At 40.7% G+C, this 18,941-nt stretch overlaps 1 protein-coding gene across 1 annotated transcript in view; it reads right to left on the bottom strand.

The window, feature by feature from the left end:
* Window positions 1–18,941, bottom strand: part of NIBAN2 (niban apoptosis regulator 2) — a 96,078-nt gene that overhangs the window by 25,971 nt on the left and 51,166 nt on the right. The window contains exons 2-5 of the mRNA XM_031954676.1: window positions 15,921–16,051; window positions 4,035–4,163; window positions 2,277–2,382; window positions 153–320 (exon numbers count right to left, since the gene is read on the bottom strand). Of these exons, the coding sequence (XP_031810536.1) occupies window positions 153–320; window positions 2,277–2,382; window positions 4,035–4,163; window positions 15,921–16,051 (534 nt within the window). The remainder of the gene's footprint in view (window positions 1–152; window positions 321–2,276; window positions 2,383–4,034; window positions 4,164–15,920; window positions 16,052–18,941) is intronic.

The raw sequence follows: 18,941 nt of genomic DNA on the forward strand, positions 1-18,941 counted from the left end.
TTTCATGGAATCAAATTCTAGGAGGAAAGCAGCTTTTTGCTCTACCCCACAAAGGTCTCATTCCCTTTCATTTTCCCCTTCAGGAGTACTTTTCTGGGATCCTTTCCTCCTTTCCAGAGACCCACACTCCCCCTCAGGCAGACCACACTCACCATTGTTGCAGTGTCGGACACAGTCCTGGAACACGGCCAGCCACTTCTCCTGCTCAGGCTCTGTCATCACACAAAAGTAATAGTGTCGAGAATACGGATGCCAGAGGATCAGGGGATACTGGGTAGGGCACTTCAGAATTGGAGCAGCACCAGATTTGGGGGCTGGCCCTGTGGATGAGAAATGAAATCATACTGTCATCATATTATATTCCCACAGGGATTCTCTATCACATCATATTTTATCTTAACCGTTTGAGGTACAAAGGAAGGCAAATATCATTTTTCAACACATGAGGAATCCACAGCAACTCGCTCATGCTTAATCATAGATCTGGAGCTGGAAGGGACTTTAGAAGTGATCACTTCCATCCTTCTCACTTAGCAGATGAGGAAATGATGTTTTTGTGAGGAAGTGACTTACCCAAACTCTCACAAAGGACTCTTACTCAGCTTCTGGGATTCCAAGATCAGTCCTCTTTCTACTGTCCTTTGGATCTAAGATCATTGCCAATTGATGGAGGTGGGACTAGAAAAATAATCCCTTCCCTCCCTCTCCAATCTAGGGGTCCCAGATTTTTTATTTTATTTTAGGGTCAGATCAGGGCTGGTTTTTTTCAAAACTCAGGCTAATAAGTCTCTTCCTTCCAAAAAAAAGACCACTAATTTAAAAGTAGAAGGTATTTTGGAGGCCATCAGTCCAAATATCGCCTTTTATAGATGAGGAAACTAAGGCACAGAGATGATAAAGTGGCCTGCCCACAGTCACACCAATATTAGGTGGCAAAACTGGGATTCCATGCCTCCCAATCCAGCTTTCTTTCCACTACATAAGGGCTGAGTCCCCTTATAGCCAGGCCTTCCTTGGCTGCCATATCCTAGACAAAGACCTTTTCATCCCCTCAGACTCCTATGGAAACAGCGTTCCTCTCACTCAGAAGGCCAGCAAAAGGGGAACCTTTGAATCCATTGGTGTTTGTTTAGACACAACAGATCTGGGGCAGATTACACAAACTTCAGGCTGATCACAGACACACTGCAACTGTCCCTTCTGGAGGGCGGTATTATACCTAAGTGACTAGAGACTTTGCTCCTGGGAACAAATCACAACAGGCCCCCTCTTATTTCCCAGGGAGGAGGGAGGATGATTTGCTAGATGGCAAATTACCTTTTTTTGGGGGGGAGTATTTTTTCAGGGGAATAGGGTAGCAGTGGGGGGAATAAGGAGGAGTCTGGGGCAGGGATAGGGAGGGGTGATAAAGAAAAGTAAACAAGAAGGTAGGGGAGAGCCAGTGTGGGGGTACTGGCTAGGAGACGGGAAACCTGGATTTTAATCCCATCTTTGCCACCAATTGGCAGCAATTCTTCACCTCTTTAAATTCTCATTTCCTCAGCTTTAATAAAAGGGTTGAAGTAGAATAGATGATTTTGAAGTTTCCTTCCAGTTCTAACATTCTATAAGATGGTTCAATAGCAGCTAGGTAGTACAGTAGATAAAATATCAGGCATGAGTTCAAATCCAGCCTCAGACACTTCTTAGCTGGGTGACTTTGGGCAAGTCACTTCATCCTGTTTGCCTCATTTTCCTCATCTGTAAAATGAACTGGAGAAGGAAATGGCAAAACACTCCAGGATCTTTGCCAAGAAAACTCCAAATGGGTCACAAAGAATGAGATATGACTGAACAACAATTAGATAACAACAGATATAATCCAAGAAAAATGATAACTATCTTGGGTCCTAAGACTTCACCATGAATTCTGCACCACAAAATTGGCATCCACATTGGTCCATTTTCTTTTCTTATCCTCTCTTTGAATTCTGGCTCCTCATTTTCCTTGCTTTAGTTTGCAGGGATGAAGCCAAAGTTTGCAGCATGGCTGTGCGTCACTGAGTGCGCAGCTCGGTTGGTTACAGCCTAGTGTTTATGAAGCTAAAATGATGTGTTCAAAACTCATCAAAACCAATGAACCCACTTTATTCCACAAGCAGCCCGTAACCTGAAGCCCACAAGGCTCTCTCACTGATGTGTGCCACTGGTCACCAGGCCACTTAGCTCTGTGTAAACCCATATAGGAAGGTATTTTACCCCATAGTCATCTCTCTCCACCCAGGGCAGCATGTTACCTGGTAAAGAGTTACTGACGAGTTCCAGATAGTGATCCACTGAGGTAAGGATTTTATAGCCTGCACTGTTGATGATGGCACGTGGTGGGATCTGTCTCTCATAGGCCTGGAGAGAGTGAAAAGAAAGTCAACCTAGGGAGGGGCCATTGCTGAATCCCAATCACAATTCCTGGCCCCTAAAATGCGATTCTGGCTGCCTTAAAGTAGTACTAACCTTCTCTGGCACCATAACCCAACTTAATGGTTCTTTTCCTGAATATTCTATATAAAGAATTGAGGCTATTTAAAACTAAGAAATCTGTTCCACATCCACAAACTGCAAAATGAAGAACAGTTTAATAGAAAAAGTACATTTTATCATTGGTAGGAGAATCTGCATTGGTGAAGGGAGTTTCCTCAGCAAGGAGTTCTCCACACCAGTGAATGACTTCCTACAAAACACCAAGGGAAGAGAAATACCTTAATAATGCATCCACATAGATTCTAGACAAAGCACTTGTTTAAGAGGTTGTAGGAGGAATTTAGGTACCAGATACAATCAGACTTGATGGCTTCCAAACCCTTCTAAGACTGGGGCCATGTTAACAGAGCTGGGCTGGCATTTTGCCCTCTCTACCAGTAGGCGCCACCACCCAACATGTGAAGTATTCCATCCTTAAAACGCCTTGATAAAGCTTCAAATTACATAAAATGAATACGAGCCGGATTTTTATCAATGTTGTATATCACTTTTGCTCAGGCAAGGGACATGACACCAGCCAGGAGACGAAATTCGGTTTTAACTGCTCAGAGCTTGCTTGGAGGAAGGTTTTGGTGGGAAAGGAAGTAGTAACCAAGGGCAACAATCAATTCAGGCCTTATCTGTCTATTCTGATTATCCATACCACCCCTTCCCTACCATGAGATGCAGATAAAGAGTCAGCTTTTAAAAAAAAAAATCTACCCCAGCTGGTCTTTCCTTTCTGCTCCTCTCCTAGAACAGTCAATTAATAAGCATTAAGTGCTTACAGTGACCAAGACTCAGTGAGATATATAAAAACTGAACTTGAAGTCAGGGAGACCCCAGTTCGAGTTCTGCCCCAAAACATACTGGCTGTATAACCGTAGCAAAGTCATTAAACCTCCCAGGGTACCAGGCAAATCTCTAAGACCAAGATACATCTTATTTACACCCAGGACCTGGAGTTACAAATTCAATCAAGACGTGGGCTACTTGGACCAAGAAATCTGCTCCACATCCACAAACTAGAAGAATCTTGCAAAATGAAGAAGAGTTTAATAGAAAAAGTACGTCTTATCATTGGTAGGAGAATCTGCATTGCCAAAGAGTTTCCTCACCAAGGAGTTCTCCACACCAGTGAAACCACAAACTCGATGCTATTCTCTCCCTGACTATGTGCCAGGAACATAGTGACACTAGTAATTATATGGGGTTTATATTGAGTAGGGATGAAGAGAAAAGGTGTAGGTTTAGGCTGCCTGCTAGGCAGGGAATGGGGTGGGGAGCAGGACTGACCAAGGCTCCCTGAGCACTCAGGAATAAATAATAATAATGACGATGATGATGATAGCAAAGCCATTATAATAAAGGACTCAGAGTGAGGGGGGATCTCATGCCAAGGAAAGAAGGTGGGCTCGACTCCCAGGTCTCCCTGCACTGACTCTGTGCGGCCAGAAAGCCTGGGCCTGGTCCCTCACTGCCCCTCCCCACGGCCCAGCTGTTCTGGTCCCATTCCAGTCTAGTCCAACAGAACTCACAGCTTTGTTCTCATAGAGGACGAGCCCATAGTTGTGTGGCACGAGACTGAAGCGATTCCTCCACTTCTTGCTGTCTTCCAGGTATTGAAACAGGTTCCCAGAGAAGATGACTCGTTCGTCCAACGGCACCTGTGAAAGAGAGCACGGCAGAGGTGGGAAGCAGGGCCACAGCAGGCCCAGGACCGACCCCAAAGCATCTGGCCTGTTTCTTCATCTGTTCCACACAAAACTTGTATAAACTTGGAAAATGAAGTGAGGTTTAATGGGAAAAAGCAACGCTTTGATAGTCACACCTGGCTCTATTTGCTTCCCATCTTCTTTCTGGGGCTCACAGAGGGGCTGGACTGGACAGCCTCTAAGTTCTGTTCTAGCTTTAACATTATATGTTCAAAGGTCTCTTCTAACTTTAAAATTTTCTTGTTTTCCAATTCCCTTTTACCAAGACTATGAGAAGAAGGACCCTTGGAACTGCTATCAAGGAAGCTCTTCCTTGATGCTTTCATTTGATCAAAATCTGTTCCCTAGTTCTCCCTTGAACTCTCCTATATGTTTAGAACTTCAATCAATACAGTGATTAATCTTGACATCAGAGGTTTGACAGTGATGAAAGTCTTCCACTTCTAGGCAAAGAGATGGTAAACTATAGGTATGAAATGAAATATGCTTTTTCCAACACGGTTGATTTTTTTAATTAAAAATTTTAACTAAATTTTATTTTCAAACAAAGATCTGCCTCCTCTGATTTTTCTCTCTATCCCTCACCCACATGCACAGCCATTGAGAAAGCAAGAAAAACAGAACCCATTATAAACACATATAATCAAGCAAAACAAATCTGTACATTGGCTATATTCAAAAAGAAAAAAAAAAAGATCTCATTCTTTACTCTGGATCCATCATCTTTGTATCAAGAATTGGGTAGCATGTTTCACCATGAGATTTCTGGAATTATAGTTGGTCATTGTATTGATCAGAGTTTTTAATTCTTTCAAAGTTTTTTGTCTCAACAACAAACAACAAGTTTGTTGTTATGTTCCCTTGGTAATTTCATCTCACTTTACATTAGTTTATAAGTCTTCCTAGGTTTCTCTGAAATAGTCTCTTTCACTGTTTCTTAAAGCATAATGGTATTTCATTACATTAGTAAATCAAAATTTGTACAACCATTTCCCAACTGATGGACATTCCTAGGTTTCCAATTCTTTTTGACCAATGTATTAACTTAATTTCCATGAGTCCATTATGAGAGGCTTCTATTTTGGGAATGCAATGGTGATGTAAAAAAGGAAAAAGAACATCAATAAAACACTGGGGAAAAAAGAACTTTATTTAATGATGGAAGATCTGACTCCTTAGAATAATTAAGTTCAAGGAATATAGCCAGTCTTCAAGTCCCAGATAAGACCACTAAAACATAAGCAGAAAGCAAAAGTGGACCATTCATTCAGATCATAAACATTTTTAAAAGCAGCTCTGATATGTGTGTGTGTGTGTGTGTGTGTGTGTGTGTGTGTGTGTGTGTGTATCTCATACTTAGTTCTGGGAATACAATGATGTAAATGAAACAGTTCTTTTCTCAAGGAATTCATTTTCTGATGGAGGGGAAAATATGACATATACACAGATAACACAAGGTAGAATGTGAGATAAAAGCAAGAGATATTTTCAAGAAAAATATAAGGATGTTTTCCATATTTTTCAGCTGCGCAAAGGATAGAATCAAAATCAGGGAAAGCTGCAAGAAGGAGGTGGCAACTGAGATGAGTGTGGAAGGAGGAAAAGGATTCTGAAGAATCATAAAGAGAAGCATGTGAATTCCACCGTAATCAGGCTGTCACTTTTGAAGCATTTATTGAGCACCTTCTATGTGCCAGGCAGTTTGCTAAGCACTGGGGATCTAAAGAAAAGCAAAAGGCAGTGCCTGCCCTGGAAGAACATAACTTTTCTTTGTCAAAGCAGGACCTGAACCCAAAGTTCTCACAAGATGACCTGGTTGAGAGCTAATACCAAACAGGTATATTCTGAAACCACTGAACCCACCAAAACATTTTCTAAAATGAAAGAACAAATGCTTCATTTATTTGATGCTTCTGCACAGACTAGGACACAGACCCAGGCCATTGTTCAGAAGCTCTCCCAAGGAGCACAATCGGAACATGATTTGATGCTCCTGTTCAGTAATATACATCATTTCCTGCTGCTCTTCAAGGGGAAACTCAGATAAATTTTCCTTTTTTTCAAATGAAAACCCATTGTACACAAACAATAGGGCCTCTTAAACTGCTTCCTACCCAGGGATTAAAAATATTTACCAAAAAAAAAAAAAAAAAAAAGAAAAGAAAAGAGGGAGGGGGGAGGCAGTCACTTAGAACTGTGCCTCTGCAAAGTCACAAAGGACTCGAAGCTTAAAGGTCTATATTTAGAATCTAAAGCAGACGCTAAATTTGGCAAACACATCTTTCCCCCATTTCTAGTAAGACACAGAAGGATCTATTTTCTCGGTCTCCCAGCTTGGCCTCTTCTGGGGCGTGTCCGCCCTCCCCAACGGAGGTCCTTTCCTCAGTTCAGACCTACCCATCCCCCTCTCCTTCAGTTGGTCTTCCTTCCCCTTTCCCTTCCCAGAAGGATGGGACCATGTGTGTTCTTCTCAATGGTGACCATATATTGCAAGGCCCGATTTTCCCAGCAGGATCTAGGTTCAGGCTTCTTCTCCCTGCTTCTGCCCCCACTCACTCTTAGGCAGTTTATTGTGTGTTGGGAGATTCGCTGGTTTGAGTATTGTTTACAAAATTTCAGTAACAGCCCAACTAGAAGAGGAGAAGAAAATTGAATTTTGAGGCTGAGATTATTGTAGAAGAAGCATAACTCTGTCATAAATCCACACAGAATCATAACTGCTGAAATCAGAGAAAATCTGAAAGATCATTTCTCCTCCACAGGGGAACTTGGCGAACCAAGTTTAAGGTTGGAAGAGAAGAAAGAACTCCGAGAGGTAGAATATGGGATTAGGAATTAAAAGACCTGGGTTCTACTTCCAGCTACATAACACATAATTTTGGGTAACTCATTGTAACATGAGGGTTGGTCTAAGTGATCTTCAGGGTCCATTTCAGGTCTAAGACTCTCCGATGCTACAGTCAAAAAGAATCATTAAGACTCTAGAAGGAAGGAGCAAGAAAATAGAAACTAGTTAAGAACCCCTGTTGCCTTCAGAAGTTGAAGAAGGATAACAGGAAAGGGAATAAAGAATCTTGCTGAATAAATTCTTCCATTGTAAGATGCAGGCGTTCTTCACTGGGAATTTCCAAGGAATGGAGTCATTCACCCTTGATTTCTCCCCTAACCTTTCTCAACTGTCCAGTGGGAAAAGAGACTGACTCATAGACTCATGGAATCATGGAATAAGAATTTCACAGTGGTGGACAAGACCTGTAAACACATATAAGGCCATACTACAGATGAGGAAACTGAACATCACAGGGACACAGCGATTTAAAGTAATAAATATTGTTACTGCAGAAGTAGGACCAGAATTCATACACCAACTCGAGGTTCTCTCCTCGTCACATCACCACATAACCTCTTCTCTTTCTAGTTTTGGACCTGATGGAGTTCTCTGACTATTGGCTTATCTCAGGAAATGGCAACACCAGCAAGTGTCTTTAAGCAGCAGGTAATAGAAGTTTCAACAGTGAATGGTCTCAGGCTCGTATGAGTCACTCTTCTTCCAGTTTAGAGTGCAATCCTCCTAATCCAGTGCTATAAGGCCCAGATCATGTTCCTCCTTCTTCATTGAAGTCTTTCTGGTTAGCTAATCTTTTCCTTCTCTAAACTCCTATATTATTTCCACATCATTCATTTCAGTGTGAAATCTTAATCAGATTCCATCACGCATTTAGTTGTTGAATGCATAAGTACCTTGTTTCCTGTAAAGTTGTTGAAGGACTGATTGTGTCTTAGATTTTTTTTCCCCTGCATGGCTCACAGAACCTCTCACAAGGTAGAGTTTAAATATATTGTGGCAGATTCTCAATATATATTTATTGATTAGCTCATTTCAAGGGTTCTGAAAGCTCCCAAGGTTCCAGGTGATTGCTGATATATAGTTAAGTCATTAATGGGTTTCAGAGGAAATCATTTCCATTATAATCCTTAAGCTTATTAAGGGCCCAAGGACATGGTCTAATCAGAGCTTTAAGCCTTCTCTGCTCTGGTTGATACAAATTCATGCAAAGTAATACACAAAAACACAGTTGGGCTAAGAAAATGTATCACCATCACTTTCAGAAGACTTAAGAAATTTAACATATCATTAAAGGGAAAAAAAATTATTCTTAAATCCCCTTCATGAACTAAGAAAAGAGAGGCTATTCTCTCTCTCTCTCTCTCTCTCTCTCTTTTTTTTTTTTTTTTTAAATTTAATAGCCTTTTATTTACAGGATATATGCATGGGTAACTTTACAGCATTAACAATTGCCAAACCTCTTGTTCCAATTTTTCACCTCTTACCCCCCCACCCCCTCCCCTAGATGGCAGGATGACCAGTAGATGTTAAATATATTAAAATATAAATTAGATACACAATAAGTATACATGACCAAAACGTTATTTTTCTGTACAAAAAGAATCAGACTCTAAATATTGTACAATTAGCTTGTGAAGGAAATCAAAAATGCAGGTGTGCATAAATATAGGGATTGGGAATTCAATGTAATGGTTTTTAGTCATCTCCCAGAGTTCTTTTTCTGGGCATAGCTAGTTCAGTTCATTACTGCTCCATTAGAAATGATTTGGTTGATCTCGTTGCTGAGGATGGCCTGATCCATCAGAACTGGTCATCATCTAGTATTGTTGTTGAAGTATATAATGATCTCCTGGTCCTGCTCATTTCACTCAGCATCAGTTCGTGTAAGACTCTCCAGGCCTTTCTGAAATCATCCTGTTGGTCATTTCTTACAGAACAGTAATATTCCATAATATTAATATACCACAATTTATTCAGCCATTCAAAGAGAGGCTATTCTCAAGAAACGATATATCCTGACATCTAACTTTTGGATACAAGGGAAATAGAATAGAGACTTCCATCCAAATATCTGTAAGAAACATTTTTCTTTGGTTCCTTGTATACTATCCTCTGATAAATCTCAGAACTAGAAAGAAATTTGTTCTGATTTTTCTTGTGTAGCACAACATATGTTTAGAAGAATTACACATATTTAACTTCTACTGGATTGCTTGCTGTCTATGGGAAGGGATGGAAGGGAAAAAAATTTGGAACACAAGACTTTGCAAGAGTGAATGTTGAAAGCTATCTTTGCGTGTATTTGGAAAAATAAAAGGCTATTAAAAAAGAAAAAGAAAAAGAAAGAACTCAGAAGAAAGAAAGACAGTTGGGGATGGGAAAAGGGTTGAAGAGGAGTGATGAGATCCTTTTGGCAGTCCTCTTTTCTCTAATTAGGGAGGCACAGGCTTCAGATTATGATAACTTTAGGTTCAAATCATGCATCTGATGCTTACCACTTGTAAATATGTTGGTCAAGGCACTTAAATCTCCCTAGACCTCAGTTTCCTCATTTGTAACATGAGGAAATTAGCCAACTAGAGAGTCCTGCAATCTAATACATAGGTGGTAGGGAGAGATTAGGTTGGTGAGTTTGTTAAAGGCAGGTACTATATAAACGTCAAATAAATGATGGTTACCACGTTATAGTTCACAGGACCCTGTGCTCAGCTTTTTTTTTTTTTTTTTTTTTTTAAATTTAATAGCCTTTTATTTACAGGATATATGCATGGGTAACTTTACAGCATTAACAATTGCCAAACCTCTTGTTCCAATTTTTCACCTCTTACCCCCCACCCCCTCTCCCAGATGGCAGGATGACCAGTAGATGTTAAATACATTAAAATATAAATTAGATACACAATAAGTATACATGACCAAAATGTTATTTTGTTGTACAAAAAGAATCAGACTCTGAAATACTGTACAATTAGCTTGTGAAGGAAATAAAAAATGCAGATGGGCATAAATATAGGGATTGGGAATTCAATGTAATGGTTTTTAGTCATCTCCCAGAGTTCTTTCTCTGGGCGTAGCTAGTTCAGTTCATTACTGCTCCATTAGAAATGATTTGGTTGCTCTCGTTGCTGAGGATGGCCAGGTCCATCAGAACTGGTCATCATATAGTATTGTTGTTGAAGTATATAATGATCTCCTGGTCCTGCTCATTTCACTCAGCATCAGTTCGTGTAAGTCTCTCCAGGCCTTTCTGAAATCATCCTGTTGGTCATTTCTTACAGAACAATAATATTCCATAATATTCATATACCACAATTTATTCAGCCATTCTCCAACTGATGGACATCCATTCAGTTTCCAGTTTCTAGCTACTACAAAAAGGGCTGCCACAAACATTCGTCTGTGCTCAGCTTTCATTCACTCTTCTGTCTCATGTCACTAAATCTCCTGGCCCTGAATATGAGCTGGATTTAGAAGGATACACACACACACACACACACACACACACACACACAGTGTCCTCACTTGTAAATTTAACAATAATAATCTATCCTTTCACAGGATCAAAGGACTTTAAAGGTCATCTTAGCTGTCTTTCTTCATTTCACAAGAGCCTAGAGAAATTTAATGTCTAACCCAACATTACATGTGGCAAAACCTGGATCAGAACTTGGGTCCTCTGATTTCCAAGTCAGGGCTCAGTCCTTCCCACTTTGTTTTCTTCATTTGATGTAAAAATGTGTGTGTGCGTGAGTGCGTGTGTGTGGTGGTGACGTGTCCTTTGTGTTTTAAGGGCAACTTGCACATGAATTGGATTTGTGGGAGGCAGAATTGAGTAAAGTCATCAGTCTCCCTATCTTTTCCGTTATCACAAGTCCAGTGAAAGGACAAAAGTCAAGACAATTGGAGGTGGCCTCCCCCCAGGAGGTGGGACGCAGTGATGTCCTTGCTGTCTTTGATGTCTGACCAAGCTCTTAAGTATTCCACAGTGCTTATTTCAAGCACCTTCAAGGCTGTTGAAACAAACTCTTCTTACTCACCCTCCTCCAGGAGAAGCCTTGTACATTTATAACAAGAACTTGTCTTCTCCAGAAGAATGTAAGTTTCTTAAAAACTGGGGCTTCTTTGTAGTTGTATCTTCCTACAGTGTAGGTCATCACAGTGCTTGGCACACAGTAGGTACTTAATAAATGCTCAATGATTGATAAATTAACATGTATATAACAACACACATGGATACATATATAGATATAAACTATAACTAAATATATGTATATATGTATACACATAAATATGTATATATATTTGTGTGTGTGTACATATAAATAGTAAACTGTGTGCTAAGTGCTTTACAATTATGAGCCAGGGAGCCTACTCAAGGGATCATGGCCCCAGCAGCACATCTAGATACCACTGGATCATGGATTGGACTGGAAGAGACTTTAGAGATGATCAAGCACAATTTGTTTATTTTTTAGATGAGGAAATGAGAAAGGTTAACGGATTTGCCCAATCACACAGCTAAATGGGAGACGAGAAGTAGTAAAGGAAAAGAAAACTGTTTAGGTTAGAAGCTCTTACCCCATGTGCTTGCAAGCTGAGAATGAAGTCTCCAGCATCATCAGCCATCACATGCTACCTAGACCCTGCCAACATCTCTAGCCTCATTTTCCACGCCATTTGTTCACAAACCATTGGTGCTTCTGAAAGCTCTAAAGAACTCTAGCTCAGTCCAAGGAAGGTAGACCATGTCTGCCAAGCAAAGTTTTTTGATACCAGGCTATAAGAACATAAGTCCAATGTACAAAACAAGAAAGGGTCTCACTGATGCACTGTTGGTGAAACTGTGAATGGACCAGACCATTCTGGAGAGCAGTTTGGAACTATGCCCAAAGGGTTATCAAACTGTGCATACCCTTTGATCCAGCAGTGCTACTACTGGGCTTATATCCCAAAGAGATACTAAAGAAGGGAAAGGGACCTGTATGTGCACGAATGTTTGTGGCAGCCCTTTTTGTAGTGGCCAGAAACCGGGAACTGAGTGGATGCCCATCAATTGGAGAATGGCTTAATAAATTGTGGTATATGAATATTATTGTTCTGTAAGGAATGCCCAACAGGATGAATACAGAGAGGCTTGGAGAGACATGAACTGATGCTAAGTGAAATGAACAGAACCAGGAGATCATGGTACACTTCAACAACAAGACTATACAACGATCAATTCTGATGGACGTGACCCTCTTCAACAATGAGATGATTCAAACCAGTTTCACTTGTTCAGTGATGAAGGGAGTTATCTACACCCAGAGAGAGAACTGTGAGAACTGAGTGTGGAACACAACATAGCATTCTCACTCTCTCTGTTGTTATTTGCTTGCATTTTGTTTTCTTTCTGTTTTTCTTTTTTTTCTTTCTTCATCTGATTTTTCTTGTGTAACAAGATTACTGTATAAATACATATGTATATATATAAAAAAAGAAAAGGATAGTCCCATCCTATTCTCAACTCAGCAAATTGTAATCAGGTGGGGATATTCCATTTTAATAGGAAGATTGACAAACTGGAGAACATGAGCCAAGGGAGAGAATCAGGAGGATAAAGAATTTTTCAAGCCAAGGATCTAGGATAGAGGGAAGATTTAATGTGGGAAGGGGCATGATGCCATCTTCCACTTTTTGAGAAGCTGTCTTACAGAAGATGTATTAGAATTTTGCTGTGTCCTATCCTACTCCAAAAGACAGGACTAGGACCAGTATGTGGAGAGTGACATATTTCAGGAAGGACCTTTTTTAAGGAAGAATTTTCTATGAATAAAGGTTTTGAACAATGAAAAGATTGCCAATTTTTATGTATTGGGCTTCCTATCACTGGAAGTGTCCTAGCAAAAGCTGGATGAGTATCTGACAGCGATGATGCAGGAAGGATGCTAGGAATGAGAAGTTGGACTTGGATTCTGAGGTCTCTTCCAGCTTTAAGATTCTGTCTATAACAACAGAGTAATTTTAAAATTGCAGAGTTTTCTATTAGCTAGACATAAGGAAGAAACTGGATTGAATTCAATGCTTGAGCTCTACACACTGTAATCTGTTTCAATCATATCATCTGTAAAATAGAGATAATGATAGCTTTTTCTTCTTTCACTCTCTTACTGATAAGGTGTGAGGATTAAATGAGAGTGATACATTCTGAACTTCTTAGGAAAATGTGCTGCACAAGCATTGAGTGAGATTAGTCATCTTCATGACTGCCATTTTCCTCCATATCCCTCTGGGGAAGGAGAGTACAAGCCAATGTACACACGAAGCATACAGGTGGAGACCAGAGAACAAGAGCTACCATATCTTATGCTCAACACCAATGGATTCCTTTCTCTTTCTCCTAGGGGGGACCAGGAACTCCAATGTTTACTTCTTTACTTTCATTGTCCTTTTCTGGACTGGTATTCTTCCTATAGATCTAACTGATGCAAAATGGCAGAATCCCAAAGTTGGAAGGGACATCAGAGGCATCTGATCCAATCTGTATCTGAACAAGAATTCTCTTTACAACTCCAAGAGGTAGCTCCCTAGGGTCTGCCTGAAGACCTCTACAGCTGAGGAGCGCACTACTTCAAGGTAATTCAATATCCATCTTTTGGACAACTGAAATGGTTGGATTTTTTTTTTTTTTTCCCCTTAAATGGAGTCAAGATCCACTTCTCTGCAACTTCTTCTCTGTTGGTCCTAGTGTTGAGATCTGGGACCAAGCAGAAATTAATTATGATCTCTCTTCTTTAAAATAGCTATTTAATTATTTGGCTACAGCTATCATGTCCCCAGTGAGTCTACTCTGTCCAAGCAAATATCAACAATTTCCTGAAATAATTGTGTGTGTGTGTGTACGTGCGTTTAGCATGATCTTTAATTCTCTTCACCATCCCAGTTCTCTTTCTTCAGATTCCAGTTCAGTCTTCCTAAATTGTGGCTTCCAGAACCCTACACAATATTCCAGATATTGTCTGACTAAAGCAATGTACCGTGGAACTATCACCTCACTTATCCGGGATACTATATCTCTCATCACATCCTAAGAAAGTACTGCCCTTTTGGCTACCTTGTTCCCCAGAGGGAGAGCTTTTACAAAAGTTTAGTAGCATAGGTTTTCCTCCTGTCATTGGAGAACTCTGAGCCACTACTGTTTGGTAATAACACCTTTCATTGTGCCATTCCCTTGCCCCCAAACACTGCATTGCTATCTTCTGCACAAGCCCAAGATCAAGCCCCCAATCCTGAGCACACCCAGGCATTCAAGGGTTTCTACAATTTGAGCCCAAATTACCTGTTTGTCTCCACCATTCGTTTACAAAAATCCTCTGCTCACCCAGCCTGGTCTCTCTCCTCATTTATCTCTCATTTCTCATCCCTACCCTGCAACAACTTCTGGGTAACTCTTTGACATCAGTCCTTCTTCAAACCCAGCTTCTCACTGACCACCTAAGTGGTGCAGTACCCAGCCTTAATACTGCTGTAACATACACTGCCCCACTTATAAGTTTACAGCCTGTCCAGTCATGCTAGTTATTTCCATTTATTGTCCTCCTTCCCCCATACAGCTTAGTACAGAGCCGAGTAAGTGCTCAGGAAATATTTGCTGATAGATATTATCACTCTTTTAATGTCAGAAAGCCAAAGCTAGGACCCTAAGTGCAGAAGGGGGGGAAACATACCTTTTGAAAAGGCAAGAGGTTCCAGTGAAAACAACACTGGAAAGAAACACAGCTTTTTTTACTCCTTCAGACTGAGGGGCCAGCCTGGCTTGCCTAGTTCAAATTTTCCAGCTTCCTCCTGATTCCGGTAAATTCAGAATGGGCCAAACGGAGGGAACAGGATGGAAGAAGAGGAACAAAGGCGAGACATGGCTCTCCAGACCTTGAATAGTAAGAATAAACAAGTGCCCTTCCACTGTTGGAATTCTTAATGTTTTTGGCCTCAATAGACTCTCCTGGGTTTTCTCCTCATTTCTAGATGTCTGTCTAGAAGGAATACACGTCAGTTGTTCCAGAGGAATGGCAAAAAATATACAACCTGGCGGGCCAAAGAATCAGCCCTTCCCCCACAAGCCTTTTTAAACCTATTTCTTCTAGGTCTTCTGGGTCCAACTTAGCTCTCATCTCTTTCAGCTTTAGCTCTCTAATCTTTTGACAAGCATTTATTAGCACTTGCTAAGTGTCAGGCACTGGTCTGGATGCAGAAACACGAATATAAAAATAAAAGCGTCCCTGCCGACAACGAGTTTCCATTCTATTAAGGGAGAGAACATGTAGTCAGAAAACTAAATGCAAAGGAGATACAAAGTTGTTATCAAGTAACATCTCTGGGGAAGGATATTAGTGATTCTATAGAGCCACCTCTTCAACTTGTGAAGGTGGCAGTATTCACCTGTCACATCAAAAAGATGACGGCAACATAAGTCGATCCATGACGTTTCCCCCCTGAACCGTAAGCTCCCTTCAGGGTGGGAATTACGTCTGGTCCCTACTGGCAGGGTGGCCTTGCATGTATAAGGACCCAATAAATGCTTATGGACTTCTACAAAATAGGTATTCGATTACGGTTTGTGGAATGTACCCCCTGAGACTCTGACTCCAAATCTCTGGATACTTGGCTTCCTCGAAACCATTCCTGGAGCTGTGAGACCCCAAAAGGGTGAAACCACCAAGGAACACTCCAGCCAGACTGATCTTGCAAGATTCAAGAAAGCAGCAAGTAGTGAACGAAGTTCGTTGTGAAGTTAAAAGTACAAGAGGTCAGAGTGAAGCCTTCAGCTTGATGTCCAGGCTGTGGACAGCAATAATGGACATATGGTGTATACACCCTCTTACCTTTCGCCAGAGCAGCTGGGCCTGTGGCCCCCCAGTACCTTCGATCTCATAGCGCATGCTGTTGAAGAGAGCGACTCCATACTGGTCTTCATAGAACTGGAAGAAAGCTTTCAGAATCTTCCCAGTTTTCTCTATAGGGAAAAATAACAAATAAGAGGAACTGTATTTAGTCACTGGCTTAGAGAAACAGTATCTTGGAGCAGTTAAAATAATATAGCCCTAACCAACACTCAATTTGTGAAATGGGTGGATATCTGAAGTGTTCTCAGGTTTGATTACTGTCAGGAACAAGGGGTAGGGCATAAACTTATTTACCAACTGATCAATAAAGATTGATGTCTTAAGTGGCTACTAGTAAGTGCCTTAGGCAGTTATCTAGTGCAGTGGGTAACATGCTGGGCTTAAAGTTAGACAGATTCATCTTTGTGAGTTCAAATATGGCCTCAGACATTTAGCTGTGTGACCTAGGCAAGTCATGGTTTGCCTCAGTTTCTTCATCTGTAAAATGGGTTGGAGAAGGAAATGACAAACCACTGAGTCTTTGCCAAGAAAACCCCAAATGAGATCACAAAGAGTCTGATGTGACTAAACTAAATGACAAAAACAGAAGTTAAGTAAAAGTTAAGGAAGGACTTAGAAAATTGGGGGAGGGGACAGGAAAGACACGGACACAAAAGATGGAATGCTATGAATGAAGAACAGAGAGTTCAATTTGGCTGGAATTTAGCATGTGGGAAGGTCAATAATGTATCATCGTCCAGGAAGTTGGGCTGGGGCCATGTCATAGAGAACTTTAAAAGTCAGAACTTATATTTTATCCTAAAGGCAACAGGGAACTACTGGAGTTTCCTGAGTACGGTGAGGGCATGGTTAGAAGTGAGTTATGAGAAAATTACTTTGGCAGCCGGGTGGGGGGTGGACTCATCGGCCCAGAATTCTCTCCACTTTCTAGCAATCCTGAAGGATGACCCCTCTTGTACCATAGATATAAAAGGACTTTGACCAGCCATACAAACTCAGTCCAATCTACACAACCTACTATGGATCTCCCAGGGTACCCCCTTTCACCTTCTTTCACAGAAGGAAATTCAGTCATGATTAGTCACAGCTCTAAGAAAAGAAAGGAGAGATTTGTAGAACTGCTGAGGATGGGAGAAAAAGGGGGAGGAATTAGTTCAAATCCCAGAAGTATGAAAAGACAATCAATCATTAACTAGAGAAAGACTACAATAGAACTGAAGCATTACCATTCTTAGGAAAGTGAAGCCAGGTGCTAGCTACTTTCCTAAGATTTGCAAGCACTGGTCTTAGGACTGAAACTTCAAGAGATCAATGAATACTGCTCCCTGCCTTCATGCACATCACATGTTATTTAGTTTGGGATAATGAGCTTTAAATATTAAGTCACAGAACCTGGGTTCAAATACCTACTCTAAAACTTGCAAGCTGCATGACCCTGGGAAAATCATTTAGACTCATTCAACTTCAGTTTACTTACCTACATAATGGAATGGGGAAGGGCATTGAGGAGAGAAGAAATGAACTCGATGATATCTAAGTTCCCTTCCAGTTCTAAATCCTGTGATCTCCATTTTATTGATGAGACAATTGAGGTTATATAGCTAATAAGTGACAGAGAACAAAGACCAGGCCACAATGATCTTGCATATAGTATCTATTTTACTCAAGGAATAGATGTGAGAGAGGAACAGCTGTGAAAAAACACACACATATACAGAAAGAGAGACAGATAAGGAAAGGAAGAGGGCTAGAGAGACAGACATAGAAAGCAATCAATATTTCAAATGAAATTTCCACCCTGGAAATGCAGTAAGCATCAACTTTGTATTTGGTTATAGAGTAAGACTCTGTCAGGGAGACAAAAACATGTAAGATATGATCCCCATTCTCAAGAAGTTAGTTAACAGCTATCTAGTTGGGGAGATAGGCCCTATCCCCATGAAATAATTAAAGAACAAGACTAATCATATTATGAATCATATTCTAAATCATGTCATTTGACAATAGGGGCTTGAAGAAGGAAGGGTCATTGTGGTGTGGAATAATCAATGAAAGCTTCCTGGAGGAGCTGGGTCTTGAAGAAGCAATGGAACTCCAGGAGGGAGAAACTGTGTAAGTGAAGACTTGGAGGCAGGAACAAATATGTCATGTGTAGGAGTATGATAATTTTCTCAGTGAGTAAAGAATTCTCAGGGAATTGAGATTTCTGGAAACTGCCTAATAGCTCAGCATTATGGGGGTTTTCCTTAGAGAAGGCATCCATTTTGAAATCATCTAATAAACTGGACTAAGATGATCCCTTTTCTATTTCTCTCATGTACAAATTTTTATTTAAGCTGATTTGAAAGATTATCTGATTAGTAACTTCTTCCCCAAATCACTCTTCTGCCAGGGTCTAGCAAGATAAAGGAACAGGATGTTACTCTAAATTGAGCACAAGTGTTGCCAAGTCATCAACACACAAGCCAACCAACAAACAAGGATGCCAATTGGCCACTGCCAAAAGCAAAGCACAGGATTGATTGGTCCTGGTCAAGGCCAGGTGGCCAGATGTCAGTAGAGAGAAGACAGAGGCACAATTAGAATTCTTTGTAAAACTGTGTACTCATAGGCAGCTTCTGCAGTGGGGCAGAAACAGCTGCACTTAAGAAACTGGAAAATCTGTAAAAATGACAACATTCTTCTCCCAGACTGGATGCCAATATAGGGCAAACACCTTGGAATCATTCAGCAGCCACAGAAGATCCCAAATGTACTGGTCTCTAGTCAAATGTCTCTCTGAACTGTGCCAGAAGTAGCCAGTATCCACATATCCTTCAATGGCATTGCTCAAAGTCCTTTCCTTCCATGATGTTTTTCAAAACTTTATCTCACTGAGCCTCAGTTTCTTTGTAATGTGAGGTTGTTATCAGATTACCTTGGAGGTATCTTCTAACTCTAAACCTCTGATCCTGCTAATCCACTGCCTCATTAACCCTCAGTTAACTTTTGTTACTCAAG

The sequence above is a fragment of the Sarcophilus harrisii genome, chromosome 2 (genome assembly GCF_902635505.1).
Source record: "Sarcophilus harrisii chromosome 2, mSarHar1.11, whole genome shotgun sequence".
Lineage (NCBI taxonomy): Eukaryota > Metazoa > Chordata > Mammalia > Dasyuromorphia > Dasyuridae > Sarcophilus > Sarcophilus harrisii.